At 42.7% G+C, this 23,906-nt stretch overlaps 1 protein-coding gene across 1 annotated transcript; it reads left to right on the top strand.

Annotated features, from left to right (window-relative positions):
* The first annotated feature begins 167 nt into the window (after nucleotides 1-167).
* On the top strand, nucleotides 168-22,217 carry PLAA (phospholipase A2 activating protein). The gene is made up of 14 exons (XM_006268985.4): nucleotides 168-415; nucleotides 2,056-2,249; nucleotides 3,124-3,224; nucleotides 3,321-3,441; nucleotides 3,766-3,933; nucleotides 4,717-4,852; nucleotides 6,744-6,913; nucleotides 7,909-8,066; nucleotides 9,210-9,429; nucleotides 12,140-12,208; nucleotides 12,589-12,660; nucleotides 14,935-15,036; nucleotides 17,673-17,837; nucleotides 21,454-22,217. Exons 1-14 carry the CDS (start codon nucleotides 267-269, stop codon nucleotides 22,017-22,019), a joined length of 2,391 nt encoding a protein of 796 aa, XP_006269047.3. The 5' UTR covers nucleotides 168-266; the 3' UTR covers nucleotides 22,020-22,217.
* Nucleotides 22,218-23,906: the final 1,689 nt, after the last annotated feature.

Genomic DNA, 23,906 nt, shown 5'->3' on the forward strand with positions numbered 1-23,906 from the left:
CGCGCCTGGCGGCTCTCGCGACATGTAGAAATCCCGCGTGCCGTCCTTTCGGCCGAACGTGAGGTGCGGGGAGTCTCGCGGAAGGCTCGTGGCGCAGGGGCTGCTGGGAGATGTAGTCGCTGCTTCTACACTGTAGTGGCGGGGGATTGGGGTGGCGGTTACGTCCTTTCCGGCGCGAGCTGATGGCGGCTTCCGGCGGGGCGGGTGTTGCTGTGTCAGAGGCCGCGGCCTGAGGCGCGGAGCCGCGGGGAGTCGCCGGTGCCGCCATGGCGGGCGCGGGGGGCGCGTACCGGCTGCGCTGCTCGCTGGTGGGGCACGAGCTGGACGTGCGGGGCCTGAGCTGCGGCCTCTTCCCGCCCGACGGCTTCGTGTCGGTGTCGCGGGATCGCACAGCCCGGCTCTGGGCGCCCGGCGGGTGAGAGCAGAGCGGGGTGGGGCCGAGCCGGGCTGGGTGTGGGGCGGCGGGGCCCGGGAGCCGCTCGGTCGTCTTGTGTACGTCCCTCCACCCCCCCCCCCCCCGGTGCGTGGGCAGGGGCCGCACCTGCTGGGCGGGACTAGTGCCGGGTACCGGGGGAGGTGGTCATTACCGCTGGAGTTGCCTGCATGCACTTATCGTCGTGTATTTGTGTGCGTGCGTGCATCATATGTATATGATACACACCAGTTTTTTCTGCTCTGGAAAAGCATCAAAGCCATCTGTATTGAGGAAGTGTCCAGAGAGTCGGATGACTTGCTGGCTCATGTGTGCCTGTGTCAAGGGATTCTGCTGGCCTGTGGATGCTGTACAGTGAAACTGCCCAGAGACATGAGCGGAGGAGTTCTAAGAAAGCAGCCCCACACTTGCCAGAGTCCTCCCGGCCCTAGCCTCCTTCCTGTTTGTATGGATGGCCAGCTGAGCTGGGGGTGTTGTCCAGGAGGTCCCAGGACTTGGTGGGGCTGTGGATGGGAAGTGCATAACCAAAAAGGTGCAGGCAGGCAGTGCCCAGGAAGTCCACTGACAGGCTCCCTCTGCTCCTTCAGGGGCCAGTGGGCACTGACTGGTGTCCTCTGTTCAGTGTCCACTTTCGATACCCTAATTCAGGGGGTATTTTGAAAGGTCCCAGGGGGCTTGCAGGGGTGGGTGGGGATGAAGCATCGCCATCCCACGCTGCTGCCTCATGGGGCCGGGGCAGAATGAGAGCAGGGCCATGCTGCTCACCACCCCACCCCCCACCCCCTGCTCTGTGTTCTGCCCTTTGCCACCCCCTTCCCCCTGCTTGGCATCCAGCTACACGTACCCCCCGCCCCTCCCAGCTCAGCGGCCAGGGTACCCTGCTCTGCTCTGTGTCTGGCCGCCTGCGGGTACAATGGTTGAAAAAGTTTTAAAGTCCCTGTCCTAATTATTAGTCTATGGCCTCACTCCCATTCCTGTTTCCTTTTTTGTTGTCCCAAGCAATTGCTATGTCTGCAGTAGCCTCACTTCCAAAGTGGGGCTTATGATGGGCCGAGACCTATGACATCAGGACATATCAAATAGGCCTGGGCGCTGCCTGAATAGAACTGGCCTTGCTGCTTTTCCAGAGCAGAAAATCAGTTTCCCTACTAGGATATGCACCCATCCTCAGCCCTCCCAAAGTTTTGCTGGGCTGATTTTAGGGCAGAATGGTGCCTGTGGTAAAAGAATAAGTATAGTGATTTCTGACCAATACATTTCAGTAACAAACCACTTTCTATATTTCAGTGGTGGTTTTCAGCCTGTGTAAGCACTTGCCAGTGGTTTTCAAAGTAGACTTGGGACTCGCATGCTGCATGATGCAAAAAGAAATTCTACTTTGAGCTGTTTAGAATTTGGAAACTTGGCTTTTTTTCATCTGTACTTTTTTCTTCTTTTTTTTTTTTCTTCTCCTTGAGTCACTTAGTGTCTTCTGTATAAGCCACCTCAAACAACTTTAACCCAAAGTAAAATTATGAAAACATGAGTTTGAAATATAAATATATTTTGTCATTTAGATTTTTCAAATGAGTAATTTTTTGTTATGGCTGTAAATGTAAACTTATTAGTTTATGTCTGTTTAGTATTAACAGGGGTTTTACTGAAGTGCACTGTATGAGTGGCCATTCCAATTTTGTATCTTGTGTGTGCATCATACCTCCAAGTGACCTCTATCCTCGTGGACTAATTGCGACAGGTGGCAATGACCATAATATTTGCATCTTCACAGTGGACAGCCCAACTCCACTCTATGTTCTCAAGGGGCACAAAAACACAGGTAATTATCATTCCTGTTTGGGGGTTTTGTTGTCTGGAGTTTCGAATTTGGAGTTGATGCAGATGAGGTTGTAAATATGTCTTTAAGTTGTATCGATAAGTTTAATAATTTTGATTTGTTTAGCTTGGTTTCTCTGTGAATTGTGTAAGTGTTTGGTACATATTAGGACTCTCCTAGGCACTTTAAAGCCAAAACAAAATGACAGTCCTTGCTGCAGGGAACTTTCCTTCTAAACAGCACTTTTTCACTGCAGCTGTCAACAGCAATACTTCTAGTGATGAATGATATTCCTGTAGTGCAGTGAAGGTGGCATTACCGGAGGAAGTTGTCTTTAATATAGACATATGGAACAGACAGATTGTGAAAAATAACTTCATATCATTACACAAATAAAATAATTTTGATTCTTTATGTTGGTATTTCCATTTAAAATGCATGCAAATTGTTGGGGGTTGAGTTTTAAATGGTGGACGGAATGCTCATAGGTTCTGTATATGCGCTTTTTGCAGGAGTACCAGAAAGTGACCAGGTGACCTGAGTGCTTTTGTTAGGGACTGCTATTTTTGGAGAACATCAGAATAATCATGGGTTTTTTGGAATCAGGATTGTGAGGGGATAGGAACTCATGAATAGATGGCAAAACTTTAAGGGCACATTTCAAAAGGCCTCCTAGTTGTAGTTTCTTTTCCAATTTTAAACTGTTATCCAGAACAAACTAACTTTAGAAGCGTCTCTTTAAAAAACAACAAAAAAGCAAGCTATATGAATATGTTGCTAATGTGGGAAAACCTTTTTCCATATATAACTGGAGTAAGGCTGGAGATAATTTTCTGCAATCCAGCTTTGTCAGTATTGATCTGAATGTTTGTTCCAGTTTGCAGCCTTTCATCTGGGAAATTTGGCACCTTACTTAGTGGATCGTGGGATACAACTGCTAAAGTCTGGTTGAATGACAAATGCATGATGACACTACAGGTATAGTTCTTCTGCAAGAGTATTGGACAATAAATAATTAAGCATCTTGTGTACATTTGATCTGTGGTAGGTCTAACATTGTGGTGTTGTTCACAGGGTCATACTGCTGCAGTATGGGCAGTGAAGATACTGCCTGAACAGGGATTAATGTTGACTGGCTCAGCTGACAAAACTATTAAACTATGGAAGGCAGGCAGATGTGAAAGAACATTCACCGGTAAGGGTTTAGGCAAAAAGGATGGCATTTGCAAATACAATAAGCAGTTTTGATGTCTGTATAAGTGAACTGGTTTGAGAAAGTGTAATTCTTAGACCAAGGCTTTCGTAAGTGTCTAGTAATTTTGGGTAACCTACTTGTGACCCCCTTAAAAGTAACTGATTTTCAGAAAACACTGAGCAGAGCAGCTTTTGAAAGTTGTATCCTTAAGGAATATCAGTCTCTATAGATTATAGATATGAGGTTGCAAAAAATATAGGTATGTTAGATTGCTGTTAATGAAAACAGTAATTTTATTAATTCAATTTTCTCTCTCTTATAAAGGTCATGAAGATTGTGTGAGAGGTTTAGCTATTCTCAGTGAAACAGAATTTCTTTCCTGCGCTAATGATGCAAGTATTCGAAGGTGGCAGGTCTCTGGCGAGTGTCTGCAAGTTTATTATGGGCATACAAATTATATATACAGCATATCTGTGTTCCCTCAAAGTAAAGGTAGGACGCTTGTGGAGTTTACAAGACTCTTTCCAAAGTAAAATAGCAAGGTAGCTTTTCAGATTGAGTGGTAGTATTTGCCCTTGCATAATATGAGTTTGTTCTTCAAGATTCCATTTTTATAGCTTTCTTTGAGATGGATAGTGTACAGCGTTAGCTTGTTGCTGAAGGAAAAATGATTCTGAACACTGAGTTCAGAGCATCTCAAAAAAATAAATGAGGCTGAAGTTCATGGAGAACTGGATGGACTGTAAAACTATATGCTTGCTCCATGTGCCCCTTTGTGGCAGAGAGGCCGATAGGAAAGACCCAAGATCAATGAAGGGGTTTGAGGGAAGGAGGGGAGGATGTGTTCTGTACCTGTGGGAAGTAGGAACCAGTTTTCAGTTTGGTGCAGAGGGGTTGAGAGGGAGGAGGTGATGTGCAAGGATTGTGAAACCCTGGAGACTCGAGATAAGACAAGGCCCTGATAAAGGCAAAATTATTTTGTGCTTTGTTAGAGCCCTGAGAAGGGAACTTAAGATGTCTGTCTGGCGCATAAGTTTACCTTCCCTGATTCCACCACTGTTTACACACTCACTCATTTCTTGGAAGATGTATAATGTCATTTTGATGTTTATCTTTTTTTTTTCTATATTTCTTTAAGGAATTGGGAGAAGTATTTAATTGTTTAAAGAATCACTTCTGTTTCTTGAATAAATGCTAGATGCTTGCTTGCATAAAGCTATTTTGTACCCTGATATTAAAAACAAAACAAAAAATTAAAGAAATCATCTCTTCTAGATTTTGTAACCACTGGAGAGGACAGAACACTTAGAATTTGGAAGCAAGGGGAATGTGCTCAGACAATCAGACTTCCAGCTCAGTCTGTCTGGTGTTGCTGCGTGTTGGACAATGGTGACATTGTGGTTGGTGCAAGGTACCCAGAATCCATTCTACCTGTATTTTGTAGTTATCTAAATGGGAAAAATACTTGTCTAAGTGTATGCATCATATACTTATTTTCTCATATCAAAAGAACAGGTAAAATGTCTCACTTCAGTGTTTTTTATATAATATTCCAAACTGTCCAACTGGCAGTGTGGGCTGCATGCAGTCCCAGCAGCTTCTATCTGGATGCCATCCTACATGAGTTGCTTCTGGTTCAGCTGCCAGGTTCTTTGGGTTTCCCCCTCTGTGTTGTACTTCCTGCCCCCACTCCTGGGGACATGGCAGTATGGAGGCAGGGGGCTGGAATGTGTACAGCACAGGTGCTGCAGGGGAGGAGGCTGGGCTACTCACATTGTACTTGTGCAACAGAAGAGGGAACAAGGCTGTGGGCCTGTGCGAAGCTTTGGGTGCTGATTTGACTTGGCGGCCCAATCTCCGAATCCAAATTGAATAGGGAGACCAGTAAAAAGGTATTTGAAGCTTTTCAAATCGATTCGGAGAAGATTTGGGGAGGTTCGGGCAGTCCCTGCTCACCCCTGCAGGGAGCTGGACCAGGACTCTGTGCTGGTAAGTGTGTGTGTGTGGGGGGTGGGACACCATGGGGGGACCCCTGACAGGCCTCATCCCCTGCCTGTTCCCCCAGCCCCATCAATGGCTGCCCTGCCTGGCACCAGCATCCAGGCTCTTTTAAAAAAAAAAAAAAAAAAAATTTAAAAAGTGCCCTGTACTCACCGGCTCTTGCCAGGCGGGGGGAAGGGAGAGAGGCAATCCCTGCTGCCCCCCACTGCCCTGAGCTGTGTGGGGGGCTCTGCTATGAGCCCCTATCCCCCGCCCACTCTACCTGCTCCATTGATTGCTGCCCTGCCCGCCCCAGTGTCCCTGCTCTTTCTTAAAGTCCCACACTCACCGGCTCCTGCAGTGGCTGTCAGGGCTTCTCGGGGCTTGTGGCAGAGACCCCCATGCACTGCGGGGCAGTGGGGATCACCCCCTGGCTTGGCAGGAGCTGTTGAGTGCAGGGCTTTTCTTCTTTTTTTAAATTTTAAGTGCTGGGACCCTGGGCCTGGGAGAGTGGGCGGGGGATGGGGCCTGTTTGATTCAGAGATTCTGCCAATTCAGTGGCAGCTGAATCTCCAAATCGGATTTGGCTGAATCGACTTGGGACAGTGATTTGAATCGCTGTCCCCCAAATCAGCCGAATCCGAAGCAAATGCTAGCTGCTTCTCACAGGCCTACAAGGCTGCCTGCTCTCCATGTGGGTAGCCCATGCAACTGCAAGGAGAGTAAAGATGCCTGTATGGTGGGGAAGGGCTGCCCTTGTATGGACAGCTGGGAGCTGAATTGCCTGTGTGGCATGGGTAGGGAAGGGAGGCGATCTATGCATCCCAGTGCATGGCCTGCAGATTACATGACTTACAACCTCTGGGTCTGCAGTTTGGGCTTTGTGCAGCCCCTGGTTGCCTAAAGGTTGGACAGCCATATAATATTAATTACCATCTATATGCTTCAGCAGATGATTTTCTTATTGTTCATGAGCTACAGTAGACTCAATGCCTTGGCAATGCAGACATTTAATTATAATCCCATAAATATGCTAGCAATTGCTCTTTGTGGACACTGTTTGACAAAAATTTTCTGTCTTGCCTTCAACCTCAAAATAGCACCTTTTGTTTAATTTGTCTACTTATTTCTTCTAATGATAAACTGCTACGAGCATGAGAATTTAATTTTTTAGGTAGCAGATACAGTTTTTTCCTTTCTTAGAAAATGTTAGCCACAGGTTCCAAATACTGTATTCCATGAACATAATCACTTTGACATTTAAGTGATGGAAATGTTATTTCTAAATATGTGGTTCTGTCTTTCTCTGTCTCTCTCTCAAGTGATGGAATCATTCGAGTATTTACAGAGTCTTTGGAACGCACAGCAAGTGCTGATGAAATTCAAGCTTTTGAAAATGAGCTTTCCCAAGCTACAATTGACCCTAAGACTGGTGACTTAGGAGACATTAATGCCGATGATCTTCCTGGAAGAGAACATCTGAAAGATCCAGGTAAATGCCTCTGTTCCTTTATAGACATATAGAGAGAGAGGGAGAGAGCATCTGGGTTTGTATCATCAAGATTTTCATCTTTCCTATGGATGGGAGAAGGTCTTGATCACTTGATGTCATAGAAAATACAACTCTAGTTTTTCACTGATTTATGGTGAAGACTCAGCTCTGTTTGTAATAAATGTTGTATGTTATGAGCATTTATTTAGATGGTGAAGAATGTTTATGTTTCTCTTAAGTAGTAGAGGAATATTAAATGGTTGCATTTAAAATTGCTGGTTAATAGCTGCCTTATGAAACAGTGCAGTAGTTTTTGTAATGTAGTATAACTTAGTAAGGGGCTACTTTTGTTTGGTGTTTTTCCCTAAAAAAGAAAAATAAAGTAACTTAATACTTTCAGATCATAAGTGTGGAAGCAAAAAAACTAACATTTTTATGGCACCAGTTTAATCTTACGTTTACTTTAATTCAAGTTAAAGTGAAGGTCTATAAGAAAACAGTGAAAGTCAGGGGAACCCTTAAGCAGAAAGTTGACTTTCTTGAAGGGAAGTGAAGTGCCTCTGGCCTTAACCCATGACTCCTATCTCTAAATGGTAGAAATTTGCTAATCTCTGCTCCTTACAAAAGGAGGGTGAGAGTAACAAGAGTTACTTTCTCCCCTACTTGTTATCTGCTTGGGGAAATGGTGAGTTATCAGGAACTGTCTCTCTAGTCCCTGTATTATCCTTTGCAGATATTAATATATGGCTACCCTAAAATTATTTTCACGCTCCTTCTCCTATTTTATTCCAATCTGTAGTACTTTGCTGTTCTTCTGTTCTTATATGGCTTTTGTATTTTAGCTTAAAAAATTTCTGAGATGAATTTGTGGAGAAGAAAAGTTAGAATATGGCTGAAGTGCTTTAGATTATTTGCTTGACGGGAAAAAGAAAGTGGAGGCTACTAGACTACTTTATTTCTCTACTCCATATAATTGTGTTCTTTTATATTTCAAGGAACAAGAGATGGACAGACACGACTAATTAAAGATGATGGGAAAGTTGAAGCCTATCAATGGAGTGTTAGTGAAGGAAGATGGGTCAAGATTGGTGATGTTGTTGGCTCTTCTGGAGCTACACAGCAAACATCCGGAAGAGTATTATATGAAGGAAAAGTATGTTATCTTTTCTCAGTTAATCTTTTGTCTTTAAAAATGGATAATTTCTCATACAAAAACATTGTTTGAGTCACCTTCTGGAGTAGATTTTTAAATAAGTAAGGAGCTTTTCAGTGCTTCATTGTAGATCCATGGTCTATAAAACACCTCCGAATTAGAAGTGGAAATACTAGGTACTCGAATTGTCTGTAATGTCATATTTATTTGAATCCAAGATGAGGTGTTTGTTTTTTTCCACACTTAGGGGCAGGTGTGGGGAGGGAGAAGCCATTCATCTTGCATTTGAGTACAAGGTGGGTGGGGCAGATGTCTGCTGTGTCTGTGATTCCAGCCATGACGTGGCACTGGAGAGGGAGAAAGGAGCAAGCAGTGGGAGGAGGAGGGGCGGGGGGGGTGGAGGGGACAGGCAACAGGGGGTAAATTGTTGACTGGCAAGAGGCAGGGGTTAGGCCTCTTGACTTCCCCCATTGCCTGCCACCATGCTGACTGCAACAGTTTTCCCTACTGCAACTGTTGGGGGAACAAATTTAAGATGACCCTCTAATAATTAGATTTGATGCATGGAAAAATAAAACGTTTATAAATTGTATGTGTCTAGAATCTAATTACTAGAAGGGTCAACTTCAATTCAGAGTAGCCTTCAATTCAGGTAAATAAAGTACGTACTTCGTTATTTCTGAAATGTGTTTAGTGGAACCGTTTATCTGACGTAGAAAACCTCAAATGAGGGAAAGAGTAAACTTTAGATCAGTAGGGTGTTTAATTTACTAGAGCATGTTATTGCTTATTGTGGTACCTTGCATGATTAGTTCCATAATCCTGTGGGCATCTTATCCAGACTTACTTATATGGGTGGCTAAATTTATCATAAAAAATGTGCCCCCTTTAAATATTGTTGAATATTTTTTGCCAGTACCTGATAACCTAGTTCTTTTGTTTTTATTATGTTTCTGCTATTTTCTAAATAAAGACTATATAGATAAGTAGCCAGGGTAGAAGGGTGCTATAATTATTAATTGGCCCATAACATCAGAAATTTTGGTTTGTTATTATCATATGTCTATATTTGATGCATATGATGTATGTATAGACAAAATATGGTATAACCATCTCTATGGCTCTTTCTGTTCTTACTTGAAGGAATATGATTTTGTTTTCACCATTGATGTGAATGAAAGTGGGCCTTCCTACAAGCTGCCATATAACATGAATGATGATCCCTGGTTGACTGCATACAACTTCCTTCAGAAGAATGATCTAAATCCCATGTTTCTGGATCAAGTGGCCAAGTTTATTATAGACAACACAAAAGGTCAAACACTGGGGAATACAAATGCTGAATTTTCAGATCCCTTTACAGGTAAAAAATAAAGCCATTACTGGTGCACCCATAATTCTGAAGCTTTAATATCTGTGTTCATAAAGTGCATAGAAATGTGTTTTCTCTTCTAACTTTAGGGTACAATGTGTGCGGTTATTTTTTTGATACTCTCACAAATCTGGAATGTGATCTTAGAATCCTGGGAAAGCATCTTGTATATCAACATACAAATGAGCCAACTCTTGCTTCCCAAGTTCCATATCTAATATTCATAACAGAGCCCTGTGCCTTGTTGTTCTAGCCTCGCTACTTGGATTCAGTTTGTTTAAACCATGTTTTTAGAGCATTGCTTGTGTTTGATCTTCAGTGGAATTGGTTGAAAAACCTAAGAGCTTTCATCTGGCCTTCGAGGTTGTTTACATCTTCAACAAACAGTTTGTCAAATTTTAGAAAACTGAAGTTTTCTGTTCTTCAATTCATGCTTTTTTATCCTAGTCAGTAGGGGTGTTCGAAATGGGCCCTATTCGATTTGGACTCAGCCCGAATTGGGGACAGCGATTTGATTCATTGATTCGGATCCCTGTCCCTGATTTAGATTCGGCCAAATCCGAACTTGAAGATTTGATGCTGATTCAGAGAATCAGCAATTCAGACATAAACACAGCTTTAGGTGTTTTTTCTACATACCTTGAGGTAGCAGGCACGGCTCGTGACCGTTGTGATGCTGGGGCCGATGAAGTGTCCCACAAGAGTGCGTACTCGGCAGCAAACCCGGAAGTACAGGACTGCGCCCCCTGGCGGTGCGGCAATCAGCCGCAGGGGGACACCCCCGACCCAGGAGGTGCCAGTTACTGAGCGGGGGGACCGGAAGTGCCCCTGGTCCGCTTCTGGGTCTGCTGCCGAGCACGTTGGGGAGCCTCCCATGCTTCTGTGGGATGCTCCATCCCCTCCAGCATCGCAAGATTCATGAGCCACCTGCTACCTAGAGACAGCTTTAAATGTTTTTTCTACATACCTCTATCTCTGAATTGCTGAATCTCTCCAAATCGATTTGGAGGGTTCGGATTCAATTCAGAGAGATTAAAGGGTCCTTTGATTCGATTTTGGAGATTCGGCCACTGAAACAGGCCGCATCTCCGCCAAATCAAATCAGGGATCAAAGCTTCGAATAGCCCTACTAGTCAGTAATAACTGGAAAGCTTTTTAAAGCTGTATAACTCTATTTTTACCTCTTTTTAATTAATCTCAGGTTTTAAAACAAAAACCAACTTTAGTACATAAAGAACAAAAAACCCCAAAAATGTCAACCACGGTTGTGGGGGGTTGTTTTGGGGAGCTGGGGGAAGGAGAAGAGGGGTGGCAGTGTTGGTTGAGGTTTTGTTTTTGAGACTGGAATATTCCCGAGGGTGGGAGTGGTGTGGGGATGTGATGTCCACATTATGATAATGGGTGAAAAATAGATGAAGCTGATTAGAAATAAAAATAACTAATGTACGCCTGCAACTTTTTAACTTTAACAGAGAGTAATAGATTGTAATACTTAACAGATGTTATTTAGAAGTTAGTATCTCTGTTTAGTTAAGTGTCAAAGATACAAATATGCTTTGTAAATGAACAGTGTAAGAACCTAAATAGAATGTATTGTCATCGTGTCAGAATTTAGTGAATTACAAAAAGAAAACCGCATAAAATACAAAGTAAATTCCTTTCTGATTTAGCAGTCTAAGGTAGGTTATAGCAAGAGAAATTTTAAGGACGGTACAGCTGAGTCCTTCAAGTAATCGGGCCTAGTGAACTTGCATAATCTTGTATGCAGAGATGTTTAATGGTGCCTTGCTTTTGGAGATATTAGATATACAATACGAGTCTCCATTTAAACAGAATGACCAAAAGAGCTATAGCATTTTTGGTGTAAAACTACCTTGACAATTTTCAAGGAGCTTGTGGTCCACAGTGAAAGTATAGCTATATATATATTTCTTTAACAAAAACTAAGCTCCACTGGCTATTAGAATCTTAGAAAAGTAAGACTGGAAAGTACCTCAGGAAGTCATTTAATTCAAGCCTGTCCTCAAGTCAGGGTCATGCTTGATTAAGCCATACTAGTCAAGTGTCTGTCTAACCTGCTTCTAAAAACTTTACAAGGATGGAGATCACACAGTTTCTTTAATATGTTCTAAAATGTAACCATCCTTAGAGAAGGTTCTTCATATTACCAAGCTAAATTTCTTTGGCTGTAGTTTAAGATCTTATTCCTGTCCTGTCTCCTGCAGCCATGGAGGTGTCCATCCTCTGTATAACAGCCCTTCATGTATTGAAGGCTGTAATTGGCTTCCCCCTCGGTCTTCTTTTCATGTTTCCCAGACTTCTGGTCATTCTTGTTGATCTACTCTGGACTCTTTCTAATTTGTCCACATCTTTCTTGAAAGTACATGCCCCAAACTTGGCACAGTACTCTAGGTGAGGTTTCAGTAGAGCCAAATAAAGCAGAAGAATCACTTCCTTTGACTTGCTAATGGTGCTTCTTAATATAACCTAGACTTAAAAGTATTTGGATTCACTTACAAAAAAAAGTCCCTGCAGAAGATCAGTTTTCCCACTGTTAAGTCACAGCTACATTTGTCCTCTGTGTGTATCATATTTGAGCCATTCTTGCTGATTTTAAAGAGTAACCAAAATAGATGGATCTTGATAAATACGATCAACGTGAGAATAAATGGATCTTGTTTTGTTGCTTGTTACTTCACAGGTGCTGGTCGCTATGTTCCAGGTTCTTCATCTGGATCAGATGCAGTCCCTGCAGCAGATCCATTTACAGGTATTGTACAATTTACAGTTTTTGTTACATATGCCAAGGTAGGGTTTTTTTCCAAGTCCCAAACAGTGGCCAGCTCAGAGATTGAAAGTTTCCATTCAGTTCTCCACTTCAGAACCACAGGTTTTGACTCTTGGAGTTCTGTGCCTACAAAAATGAGATATCTAATATGGCATAGAGTAAGACAGGTATAAGGAAAAGCTACACAATTATTGTTATTTTGGTATAGTATTTAGTTAAAAATATTTAATTTTACTTTGAGAACCATAAAAACTGTTGTGTGTGTATGATATTAAGTAGCTGTAAAATCTAGTGACCTTTTTACTTGTCATGCTGTGGTAGAAATTGACATAATCTCTCATAGAAACTCTCACATCTCTTAGGTGCTGGCCGCTATGTTCCAGGTTCAGCGTCAAATACTGTTGCTTCCCTAAGTGTAGTTGATCCATTTACAGGTAAGAGATTGATCTGGCAAGCAGAAAAGCGTTCTTTACCTTTTAACTTCAGTTTCTCCTTTAACACTTTACTTGAGATGAGATACATAATTTAATCTAAAATTTGAAAACAACTGCAACAAAGCTGCTTACATGTCCCCAAAACTGAGTGAAAAAGTAGAGGAAGTTTTTTAGTTAATTGTATATCCTCTATATGTACTTTAGTGGGAATCTATTGGGAAAATTTCAAAGTAAAGGTGCTAATCTGTCCCTTGGGCGTGGAGGTTTATGCTTATGTTAAATGGACTTGCCACTAATAGTGCTTCCAGCTAGAGAAATGTGTGTGTTCATTTGAAATAAGCTGAATTTGACTAATTATATTTACCCTTTATAAATATAATTCTGGCACAGCTCAAAAGACAAACCTATTAATTTATGGCTAAACTAGGAGAAAATGCCTTTCCAAAGAAATCTGCAGCCTCAGGTCCATATAATGTAAGTATTTAGATTTAGCTGCGAGTTCCTGCAGATCTCAAATAAACTACACTTTTAATTACAGAAACATTAGCATAAAATACTTTATTGAGTCTTTGTTTTAAAATTTGGGCTTGTCCATACCCACATCTTGGCTATGATATTTAATTCCAGAAAATATGGAGTAATTAGGATTTTATTGTAATCTAGATATCAGTTAGCAATTCAGTATTGTGTAATAAAGAATTTGGAAAACTGTGTTGCTTATTTAACAAAAAAGGCCTTTTTTGTTTTCATCAGTATTTTGTTGTGGGCACTACCTGTGTACCTACAACAGTGATAAATATTTATATAAACATATGGAAATAAGATAGCTTTCCAGAGAATAGCTGGCAAGGCTGGCTTTCTTAATAATACTAAAAAACACCCCAAGGGTGGTTACTAGGCCTGTGTGAATAGGGAAGTATTAGATTCAGATTCAGAGGACAGTGATTTGATTCAGAGATTTGGATTGCTGTCCCAAATCGACTCGGCTGAATTGGCTTTGGAAGATTCAGCGCTGATTTGGATTGGCTGGGGAGAGAGGCAGCTGGCTGTCCTGTGGCTCCTCCGGCTGTGCCTGCCTCTTCCCCGGGCAAGGGGAGCCAAGGGAGAAGCCTCCATGGCTGCCCTGCCCGGCTCCGGCCTAGTCACTGCACTTAAAAAAAAGCCCCACACTCACTGGCTGCAGCAGCAATGATTAGGGCCTCTGGATGCTTGTGGCAGGGTCCCAGCATGGGGCCAGCAGGGTTTGCCCACTCCCCTCACCACTTGGCACCTGCACAGCAGCAGTCACATCACATGGGTGCGGGGCAGCACAGCAGGGTGCTGCGCGCTGTCTGGGAGCTGGGGCTGAGCGGTGCTAGAGCTCCCCAGCTCCCAGACAATGTGCTGTGTCCTGCTGAGCCATGCTGCACCTGCCATGGGGCAGGTGCCAAGCAGGGGGGGTGATCCCCACTGCCTGGCTCTGCACGGGGGGCATTCTGCCATGAGCCCTCAGAGGCCCCGATTGCTGCTGCCAGAGATGGCAAGTTACAGGGCTGCTTTTTTTTAAAGCGCCGGGAGACTGGTCTGGGTGGGGGGATGGGGTTGGGCAGGGCAGCCATGGGGGGCTTCTCCCGCAGCTCCTCCAGCTTTGTCTGCCTCTGCCCTGGCTGAGGGAGCCACGGGGGCTATGCCCTGCTGCCGCTTGCCCAGCCAGCGTGGGAGGGCGTGGAGGCAGGCAGGGGGCATTATGCAGGTGCGGCTTGCTGCAGGCGGCAGCAGGGCATAACTCCCACCTAGCACTGTTGTACCGCATCAGCGCTGGGAGCAGGGACTCTGTCCTACTGTTGCTTGCCCCCTTCTGTCTGGAGTGAGCCGCATGTGCATCCTGCCCCGCCTCCGTCCTGGATGGGCAAGAAGCAGTAGAGCAGAGCCCCCACTCCCAGTGCTGCCACGCCCACGTCCCGTGCCTCCCTGCCCCAGCTAGGTAGCTTGTCCCAGCCCCAACCCCTCCCTCCTCCAATCCCAACAGATTTACCAGCTGGAGGCAACTGTGTCAGCTGCCTGTTTAGCCTATGGCTGAATCTCCAAAGCAGCCAAAGCTTTTCCGAATCAATTTGGAGATTTAAATTGGTCCCCCGATTTTGATTAGGATTCGGCGATTTGGTCCCCGAATCGGGCCAAATCTCCTCCAAATCAAATCAGCTACTGAAGTTTCATATAGCTCTAGTAGTTACTCATTGTTATCAAATTATAGCTGTATTCTGTTGCAGTTCTAATACCTATCTTCTTATGTAGGAAACGGTGCTTACCATTCAGGTGGAGCAAAAGCTGAAAATATTTATTTTCCAAAGAAGGAGGCGGTTACTTTTGACCAGGCCAATCCAACGCAGATACTGGGTAAGAAATTAAATTTAATTTCTTTGAATTTATACCTCCTCTTCTTTCTCAGGCCTTCCAAAAAACTGCTTTGTTTTTACCACTCTTATTGGCCTAGTCTTGCACAATTAAAATGTTTAAAGCTATTATCATTTTGTGCCATGAGATTAATTATCTACATTTTAGATTTAAAAAAATGTAAGTAGGAGGCCAGGATAGATGTCACAAAGGGCTTTCTTTTATGTAAATAAAAAAAATCTATTGCTTTATCCCTGTAATACAAGTCTCACATACTTGTTCCTGCTTGTTTGGCATTTGGCTATGCTTTTGAGAAATGCGAGTCTTTTCTGCACCTGCTGGAGTGGAGCTCCACAGGTTGCTTGAAGGCAGTGTTAGTTCTCCATATAGTCAGAGCTTGAAAATACACCATGTACTTATGTCTTCCTTGCATGTTATGTCCTCTGTGGTTTCACAAATTATGTTCAAAAGGACCATTGTACTTATTTAACTTGACCATGCTGCATGAAATATGAAATACAACAGTTATGGACAGAAACTTTAATTGTACCTTGATTGATTGATTGACTGATTTTTTTTTTTTGGTTGGTTTGTTCTTTTTTTTGCACCTTTCCTTTCTTTAGTCCACTTTTTTCTTTCCTGCAGTAGCTCCTAGTGGTGCCGGTTACCTTTTTTTCTCTTTCCTTGTAACTTTGTTTCTATCTACACTGTTTTCTTTTGTCTCCTTCCCTCTTTGGGTAGGGACAGAAATGACACCTAAACAGGTATAAGTGATCAGCAACCAGTTCAAATCTGTAACACAGTACAAGTTCAGTGCACGTAAACTGCTTTCAAAATGGTCAAAACCAGTTTAAGATATAAGATAAACCTGGATGGGATGTAGCATCAGACTTAACTGATTATAGATTAAATAAGTTTATTGAATTTCTGTCCCAGGTTCCCTCCAGATTTCAAGTTAACGCACAGCCCCCCAGCATTCCAGGAAGATTTGCACCTCCCCAACAAACCCCCGCCCCTCCAAGGGTGGGCGCAGTAGCCTGGGCTCAAGGTGTCTGCTCCAGCCAAGCAGGGAGGCATGTTCTAGCACCTCCCCCTACCCCCCAAGTTTCTGGCCTGAGCCACCACAGGCATCTGGCTGCATTTCCAGAATCAAATGCAAATGTCTCTTCACTTGCTTATTGGTTCAATCTACACAGCTTAGATTAATTTGCAAAGTTTGAATTGATTCAGCCTTGGGCTGTTTAACTGTCAACTTAGCTTTGTCATGTCTACCTGGTTTCTTTACTGTTGTCTCTCTCTCTTTTTTTCTAATTGTCTAGTGCATTTGAGAATCCTATAAATCTAATTTTTTAAAGTAATGCTCAAGCTGTGATACGTTCTATGCACATTTTAAAGCAAGGCATACTTGCCTACCTTGAAGATCATGCAGTCAAAAATTTCTCATTCCCGCTAACATCTCTAGCATTTCATTTTTATCTACTTCCTGATTGTCCCACCCTTTTATGTTCTTATAAGAGTTGAAAATATACTGTATGCTTAGGTGATGCGCAGTACTTACTTATGCCAATTACTTGGAAAGAATACAAACATGGATTCCCATGAGAGTGCTGTTCTTAGATCTTGTCTCTGTCTCTCTTTCTGTACTCTGTGCTTAAAAGGCATCAGCCTAAACCCTTGGTGTCATCCCCAGTCCATGCTGAAAAAAAGAGAGCATTCTTTGTTACTCTGTAAGGTCTTAACTACTTGCAGATGCTGGTGATCTTTTGTCATCCTATGCTTGCTCTCCTTTCTGGGACCTTTCTAGTAAATAGTTCTAGTTTTGCCTCCAGTGCTGCTCTTTTCATTCTGTAGCATCTCTTGAATTTTTGCCCACAGTTTCCCAAAGGGTGGTGAGACCTACAAGACCAGGCAGTTTTCATTCTGTCACATTTTAGCAAAGCAAATAGCACCAGATACTACTAGACCTTATTGCCTTCATTTACACTTAATTTAATTTTTCGAAGGTTGCGTTTGCAATAGTAAAGACTTTTTTAATGACAGGTTAGAAACTGACACATTCATGTCACTCATCCAGAAAGTTTCCAAGCCCATAGTGCAGATATTTTTCCAACCACAAATTTCCTGAACTTAGCAGCAGATGCTTCTGGCTACAAACAGTGTAGGTTTTTCATGTGATGCCTGAAGTAGTCCTTTCAGGACTTTCCATTGATTTCTGTCCTCATAAAAGTTAACAAGACAAGAAGTTGAAGTAGTACTGTCTGCTTATACCTTTTGATGGAACTAAATTTTGTGATCTCTGAAAGCAATATAGAAGTTGGCCTTTTCTGCATTTTCAAATTTGTCGGAACTACTCAAATGTTCTTAAATTATCACAGTTGGGAAGTGTAGCTTCCAATTCATGAACAAAGGGGTGGGTGGGTGTGTTGTCTATACTTGCACATGTGCTGTGTTGTTCCTGGCACTTAACAAGCAGGTATTCCTGTGTAATATTAAAGAAATCATGGAACATGAGTTTTTGTGCAAAAAATCTCTCAAAGGCTATGACAATAGTTGAAGCTTAGTACTTTTGAGATGATTTGTAGATTGCTTTAAGGATTTCATATGATGCAGTAAGTCATACTTGATTTTTGGTTATGCAGGTAAACTTAAGGAACTTAATGGAAGTGTATCTGATGAACAAAAGCTGACAGAAGATGATTTGATACTCCTAGAAAAGATACTATCCATAACATGTAATAGCTCTGCAGAAACACCTACAGCACAGCAACTACAAGTTTTGTGGAAAGCAGTTAACTGGCCAGAAGGTATGATTTTTATTTTGCATTACAACACCTAGAAACTTCAGTTATGAACTAGGATTCCATTGTGCTGGCTTCTTTACAACCATGGAATAAAGGCAATCCCTGTCTCAAAGTTTGCAATTTAAATGTAAGACAAGAGACTGCAAATAGAAGCAGACCGATGGGAAAGGTTAAGGAAACAATGAGACCAGTATAATTCAGCCAGAGAAGTAAGGGTGATACCCATGTTACAGGCAAGGTGGCAGAAATATCTATAGTGAATGAGAAATAACACTTTAGCATTTCCCTCTGCTTCTCCTTTAAACCATTTTTAGCCATCCTGGTTTTGAGCTGACAGACATCCACAAAACTAAGCTTTTTAGCTTGGGCAGGAGGTAAGAGGTTTATTTGTAAAGGACAATTGATGTTCAACCCATCTTTGAGTTGGTAGCTGTATCCCTACTGTGCATGTCTGTTCCTCCAAATACTCAGGCTAATTATCTCTCTTTCTTCCTCAAATCACTAATTTGGGGTTATGGTGCTGTAGATTCCTAATTGTATTGCTTAACAGCCTGTCATTTTGCCATTGTTAAATCAAGCTGTTCTGAATACAGCCTCCCTGGAGCTCATTAGTCTTAAGTTGAAAAAGTGGCACACTTAAAAGTGAATTATATGAGCAAGATTTTGAATTGTGAAGTACTACAGTTTATATTCTGCAAGCAGCTGGGATGTGGGTATATAAGATGGTATTTTACTCAGCTTTAAAATGGCACATTTGACTTAGTTTTAAGTAAATACGCACTTTCGCTTGGGTGCGCACCGTCTGTGTACTAAAATTTAAGGAACTGAATTTAGTTTGTTTTTAAACTGTGTATTGGACAGATATTTGTGTGTAGAAAATTGTTCATTTCCTTTGTTCACACGAGTCTGCCTTGTAAATACCAAAGGAAAATAACATAGAACCATAAATGCTGGTAGAAAAGCTAGAGATGGGTATAATGCCTGAATTGTTTTATAACTTGAGTTTTTTAAGTGGACTAGGTTTCAGATTGATACTGTTCCTTAACTCTTCTTAAGATTGGATAAAATAATTACTGTTAAAGGCAGCTGAGAATAGATAGAACTTTGCCCTGTAGAAATAATTGCTTCTAGCTGTCAAAAAGATGCTAGATTCCGAATGGAAGGGGAAGGTGATCCTTCAGCCGCTTGCTGTTTAGAGATGCTTCATGCCGTAGCCTTTTGAATCAGCAATATTCCATGTTCCACTTTTGCGTTCATCACTTTGTTAATCTGAATTCTTAAGGCAAGATGTCATTGGAGTCTCTGTGATGCTTTCCAAAGTCAACTTACAAAGCAACATGAGTTTCTGGCAAATGCCTGAAATTTTTCCAAGAATTGGGGTGTTGTCCTGTAGGGCCAGGCCAACTCTTAGGATCTCAAAATTGCACTGTTAGATGGGAGGGTGTGACACAATTGCACATATACAAACACACAAATCAATTAGGCATGCACACACACACACCCCGCGCCTGCCCCCCCCAAATTCAGGCATGCACATGCATCCAAAGTTACCAGCCTAGGCACATGCATACCTATCACCAATTAAAGCACATACACACTACACACGCCAAAAGTTAGACAAAATCAGTTACCAACACCTGCACACTCAGTACACATACATGGATCACTAATTCATATATCACACACACAATGACGTATATATTCACCAGTTCACACATGTACCACCCACCTACACATACACACAGGTGAGTTCCTAACTTGGATGGTACGGTGTGTATGTATGTGCTTGGGGTACTTGGGATACCTGGGGGGAAGGTTATGGTGAGAGAGTGAAAGTGTAGGGAGTGAAAGTTGGCGGGACCAGGATTAGAACCGGTAGACTAGAGAGAAGCTGGGCTGAAGAACTGAGGCTTGGGGTTACTTAAGGTCAAGTGGCCCCAGAGTTACTTGAGGTCACTGGTACTGGGGTGGAAGCAAGGGAAAAAGCCCAGTGGCAGGGAGGAGACAGCCAGGAAAGAGAGGCAGAAAGCTGGGAGATGGGGGCTGGGAACAAAGAGGCAAAAAGCTGGAGGATTTGGGGCGGAGGGTGGGGAGGTCAATAAGACAAAAACCCAACTCAGGGTTTCAAAGTAACAGGTTTATTAAACAAACAACACACTACACAGCCCCACAAAGTTATTGGTTCCTATACACACACTCACATACATACCCACACAATGGTAGCAGGAGAGATAAAGGCTTGGTGGAGGGATTGAGGTCAGGGTGTGTAGGGACAGAGTCCAGGTCCTTTGCTTGGGGAAGGAAGGTGGGTGATAGCTACCTATCCTGGGCTGTGAGTTGATCCTCAATGGCCAGTTGGGGTCTTCTCCAACAAGGTGTAGTCCAGAGGGGGTCTCTGGCAGGGCCTCTGGGTGGCTAGGTGGTGTGGCATGGTGCTGGTCCAGATGGAGAGGTCGTCCCACTGGGTCTGTCTTCACTGCCCGCTTTTATAGGGCAGACCTTCTATGACCCTAGTGGCAGGGGCATGCCTAGGCAAGAGTCAGCCGCTGGTGTACTGAGCATGTGCACTCCGGGCGAGGACATACAGTTTCAGTTATCTGTAATGATGGGTTGGCTGATTTCTGCAGCAGTCTTTGTCTTCCAAATCTTGAGCCAGGGAGAGTCAATGCAGGGTGATGGTTGGGTTGTGGAGTTTATGGTTCGGTCATTCAGAGGGAGCTATTTTAGACTATTGCCATTGTGTATCAATCACCCATTCACTCAGGAACCAGTTTACATGGGAGGAGGGTTGTGAGTCACGCAGTTACAACAGAGTTACAATAGGATGTGCCCAGACAGGGGACACAAAATGGAAACTTGACATGACTTATGCTAACTTACATATGTAGGCCTAAATCATATAGTATCAGTAAAACAGTAATATAAAAGAGTAAAAATCAATATAAACATAATAATTATACAATATAAAACAGTGGCTATCCATAACAGAGCACTTACTTGAAAACAAAGAGAAAAAACAAAACAAATACAACTTGCTACCAAAATGAAATGCTGAAGTTTATCCTATGTCTTAGCTCACTTATACTTATCTATAGGGAATAGAGAGGGAGAGAGAAAGTCAGAAATAGATGGGGAAGGGGAGGGAATGCATTTTAAAAGAAAAAAAAAAAAAGAAAAACGGGGGGTTTTAGTACAGGGGTTGTCTAAAATCCCTTTTTTCATAGGGATTTCCACAAGTTTGAAATACTGAAAATTTGGGGAAATGGGTTCATCATGAATCTCCCTTGTTTTCTATATCAGCGGGGGTCAACTTCTTTTTGGAAGGTGCACCACAAATTAAGCCCTGTGCCCTCCAGGAGCACTACTCCAATCCCCTTCTGCCAATCTTCTTCCCTGATCTGCTCTGCTATGCTACTTGCCCCCTACCATAAGGGGTGCACATAGGTGCTGCCAGTGCCACAAGTTGGCTTCCCTTGCTCTGTACCATGTGTTTTGTTTTGTTTTTTAATACCTCCTTGAAAGCAGGAGTACAAATCTATACAACTGAGGAAAGCTCTAGAAGACTCGTATAGAATGGAATGCCAGTATAATACTAAAACATGTTTTTCTTGTTTCTTAGATGTTGTCTTTCCAGCATTAGACATTCTTCGATTATCTATAAGGCATCCCCGGGTGCATGAGAATTTCTGCAGTGAAAAGGATAGTATACAATTCAGCAGCCACCTTCTAAAGTTTCTGAATCCTAAAGGAAAGCAAGCAAACCAGTTGCTGGCACTTAGAACTCTTTGCAATTGTTTTGTCAGCCAAGCAGGCCAGAAGCTGATGATGTCACAGAGGGACACAATAATGTCACAAGCAATAGAACTGAAATTATGTGGCAATAAGAACATTCATATTGCACTGGCCACGTTGACCTTGAACTATGCTGTTTGTTTACATAAAATCAATAACATTGAAGGCAAAGCTCAGTGCTTGTCAGTGATCAGCACAATCATGGAGGTTGTTCAAGACCTTGAAGCCATTTTTAGACTTCTTGTGGCTCTTGGGACACTAATCAGTGATGATACAAATGCTGTGCAATTAGCCAAGTCCCTAGGAGTTGACTCTCAAATAAAAAAATATGCCTCTGTATCAGAACCAGCTAAAGTAAATGAATGCTGTAGGTTTGTCCTTAATCTGCTGTAGTGTTTTTTGGTTGGTTTTTTTTAGGGTATTTGGAAGTCTAAGAATATGCAGAAAGATGATGCTTTTTCATATTTTATGTGACTGAGTATATCCAAGAAAATACTGTGGATGAAAAATAAACTTGATGATCTAATTTGTCATGAGTAAAACAGACTAAATAAAGTTTTGCACTGGTGGTTTTTACTGTGTGAAAGATGAGACTTGTTACAATGTCATCCTGTCTTAAGCAATGATCGTTTGGTCTCTCAAAATATAAAACAGTCAAATTTGGTTAGATTTGAAAGGAAGACCATCAGGAAGATCTAAGTCAGGGGTGGGCAATATGTGGCCTGAGGGCCGGATGCAGCCCGCAAGACCATTCTATGCGGCCCGTGGGGCCTCTAAAAGATTTAGAAAATTAATATTTATCTGCCCCTGGCTACCTGTCATGTGGCCCTTGATGGCTTGCCAAAACTCAGCAAGCGGCCCTCCGACCAAAATAATTGCCCACCCTGATCCAAGTGGCATTCAATTTTCTTCTGTGACATTCCTGAAAACACACAAAGCTGAGTGGCTTTGTATCTGCTTCCTAATGCTGTTTACCAGTCAATAGAAAGCTAATTCTGTTGCCAAATGTAACTGTTAAAAACTGCCCACTAATAAGCTTACTGGCCTTCACTGCAGCCTATGTAGCTGTTCTGCAGTTTCAAGTTTACTACTTTTCTGAAGCTCTTAGCAGCATAGTTTTGCTCCCAAGTCATTACTTGCAGTTTTGTAGCTGCTATCCCTGTCCTCTTTGGGCTGCTTACTTTCTTACAGCTGGCACTAGCTCAATTGCCTGTGACAGACTGCAGCCCTAAAATGCTGCTTCCTCACTCTTAGGCTAAGTACAGATAGTCAAAAAGCCTGAGGTTTAATTGATTCAGTCTTTGCAAGTTAGTCTAAGTTGCAAATATTAAGCTGAGAAACAACTAGACACACATTTACCTTTGATTCAGGAAATGCAGCCACATGCCTGCAATGGCTTAGGCCAGAAGCTGGGGGGTGCTAGAACAGGGCTCTATAGCACTTCCTTGTCCTGTTGCCCCTGAGGTCTCTGGGGTTTGCAGTCCACAGCAGCCCAGTTACAGGGTTGCTCATCACCAGCTATCCTAGTTTTCTCTGATTAAAAAAACAATTTTCTGTTTAAAAAAAGAAACAATCCACATTTTCTGTTATTTAAATGAAACACCACTATATATCTATATCTACAGTGGTGTTCCATTGTAATCATGGAAAAATGTGGATTTGGGGTTACTTTTTTTAACTAAATGTTGGGGATTTTTTTAAATTGGAGAAAACCAGGATCCCTGCTCATCACTTCCTCTTCCTGCTTCCAGGTGGCTCTGGGACTTGTAGTCCACAGTTGCAGCCGGCAAGAAGATTTTGCAGGGCAGGACAGCTCTGTACTCAGGGGAAGGGAAGTTTAACCCCTATCGCTGGCCCCAGACCCCAGCTGGGGTTTGCCAGGAGCCCCCTCAACCCTGCTCTGCTGGAGCAGACAGTACAGCCCAGCCCAGGGCTGGAAAGCATGCTGGGAGACTGTTGATTTGACTTGAACCAGGAAGGGATCTAGGACAGAAGTTTCATAAACCAGTTTGACCCAAATGAATTATGTCTGATAAATACATTCAACAAGGTTTATCTTAAACCAATTTCAGCCATTTTGAAATTGATTTATGTGCACTGAACTTCTGTTCTGTTACTGGTTTAAACCAGTTTCTGATGATCACTTAAACTGGTTTATGTGTAACTTCTGTCCCAGTAACAGGGTTGGGGCCCCCAGTTACATCTTTCATTAGCAAGTCTGCTGTGTTTCTAATCTTAGAAGAAAAGGAGTCTAGCAAGAAAGAACATGTCACTTTTGTC

This window comes from Alligator mississippiensis, chromosome 3 (assembly GCF_030867095.1).
Source record: "Alligator mississippiensis isolate rAllMis1 chromosome 3, rAllMis1, whole genome shotgun sequence".
Taxonomy (NCBI): domain Eukaryota; kingdom Metazoa; phylum Chordata; order Crocodylia; family Alligatoridae; genus Alligator; species Alligator mississippiensis.

Coding starts and splice junctions, on each gene's coding strand:
- PLAA (XM_006268985.4), top strand. CDS start 267: ATGGCGGGCGCGGGGGGCGCGTACCGGCTGCGCTGCTCGCTGGTGGGG. Junction 12,209..12,588: donor TGCAGCAGATCCATTTACAG/GTATTGTACAAT, acceptor CACATCTCTTAG/GTGCTGGCCGCTATGTTCCA. Junction 12,661..14,934: donor TGTAGTTGATCCATTTACAG/GTAAGAGATTGA, acceptor CTTCTTATGTAG/GAAACGGTGCTTACCATTCA.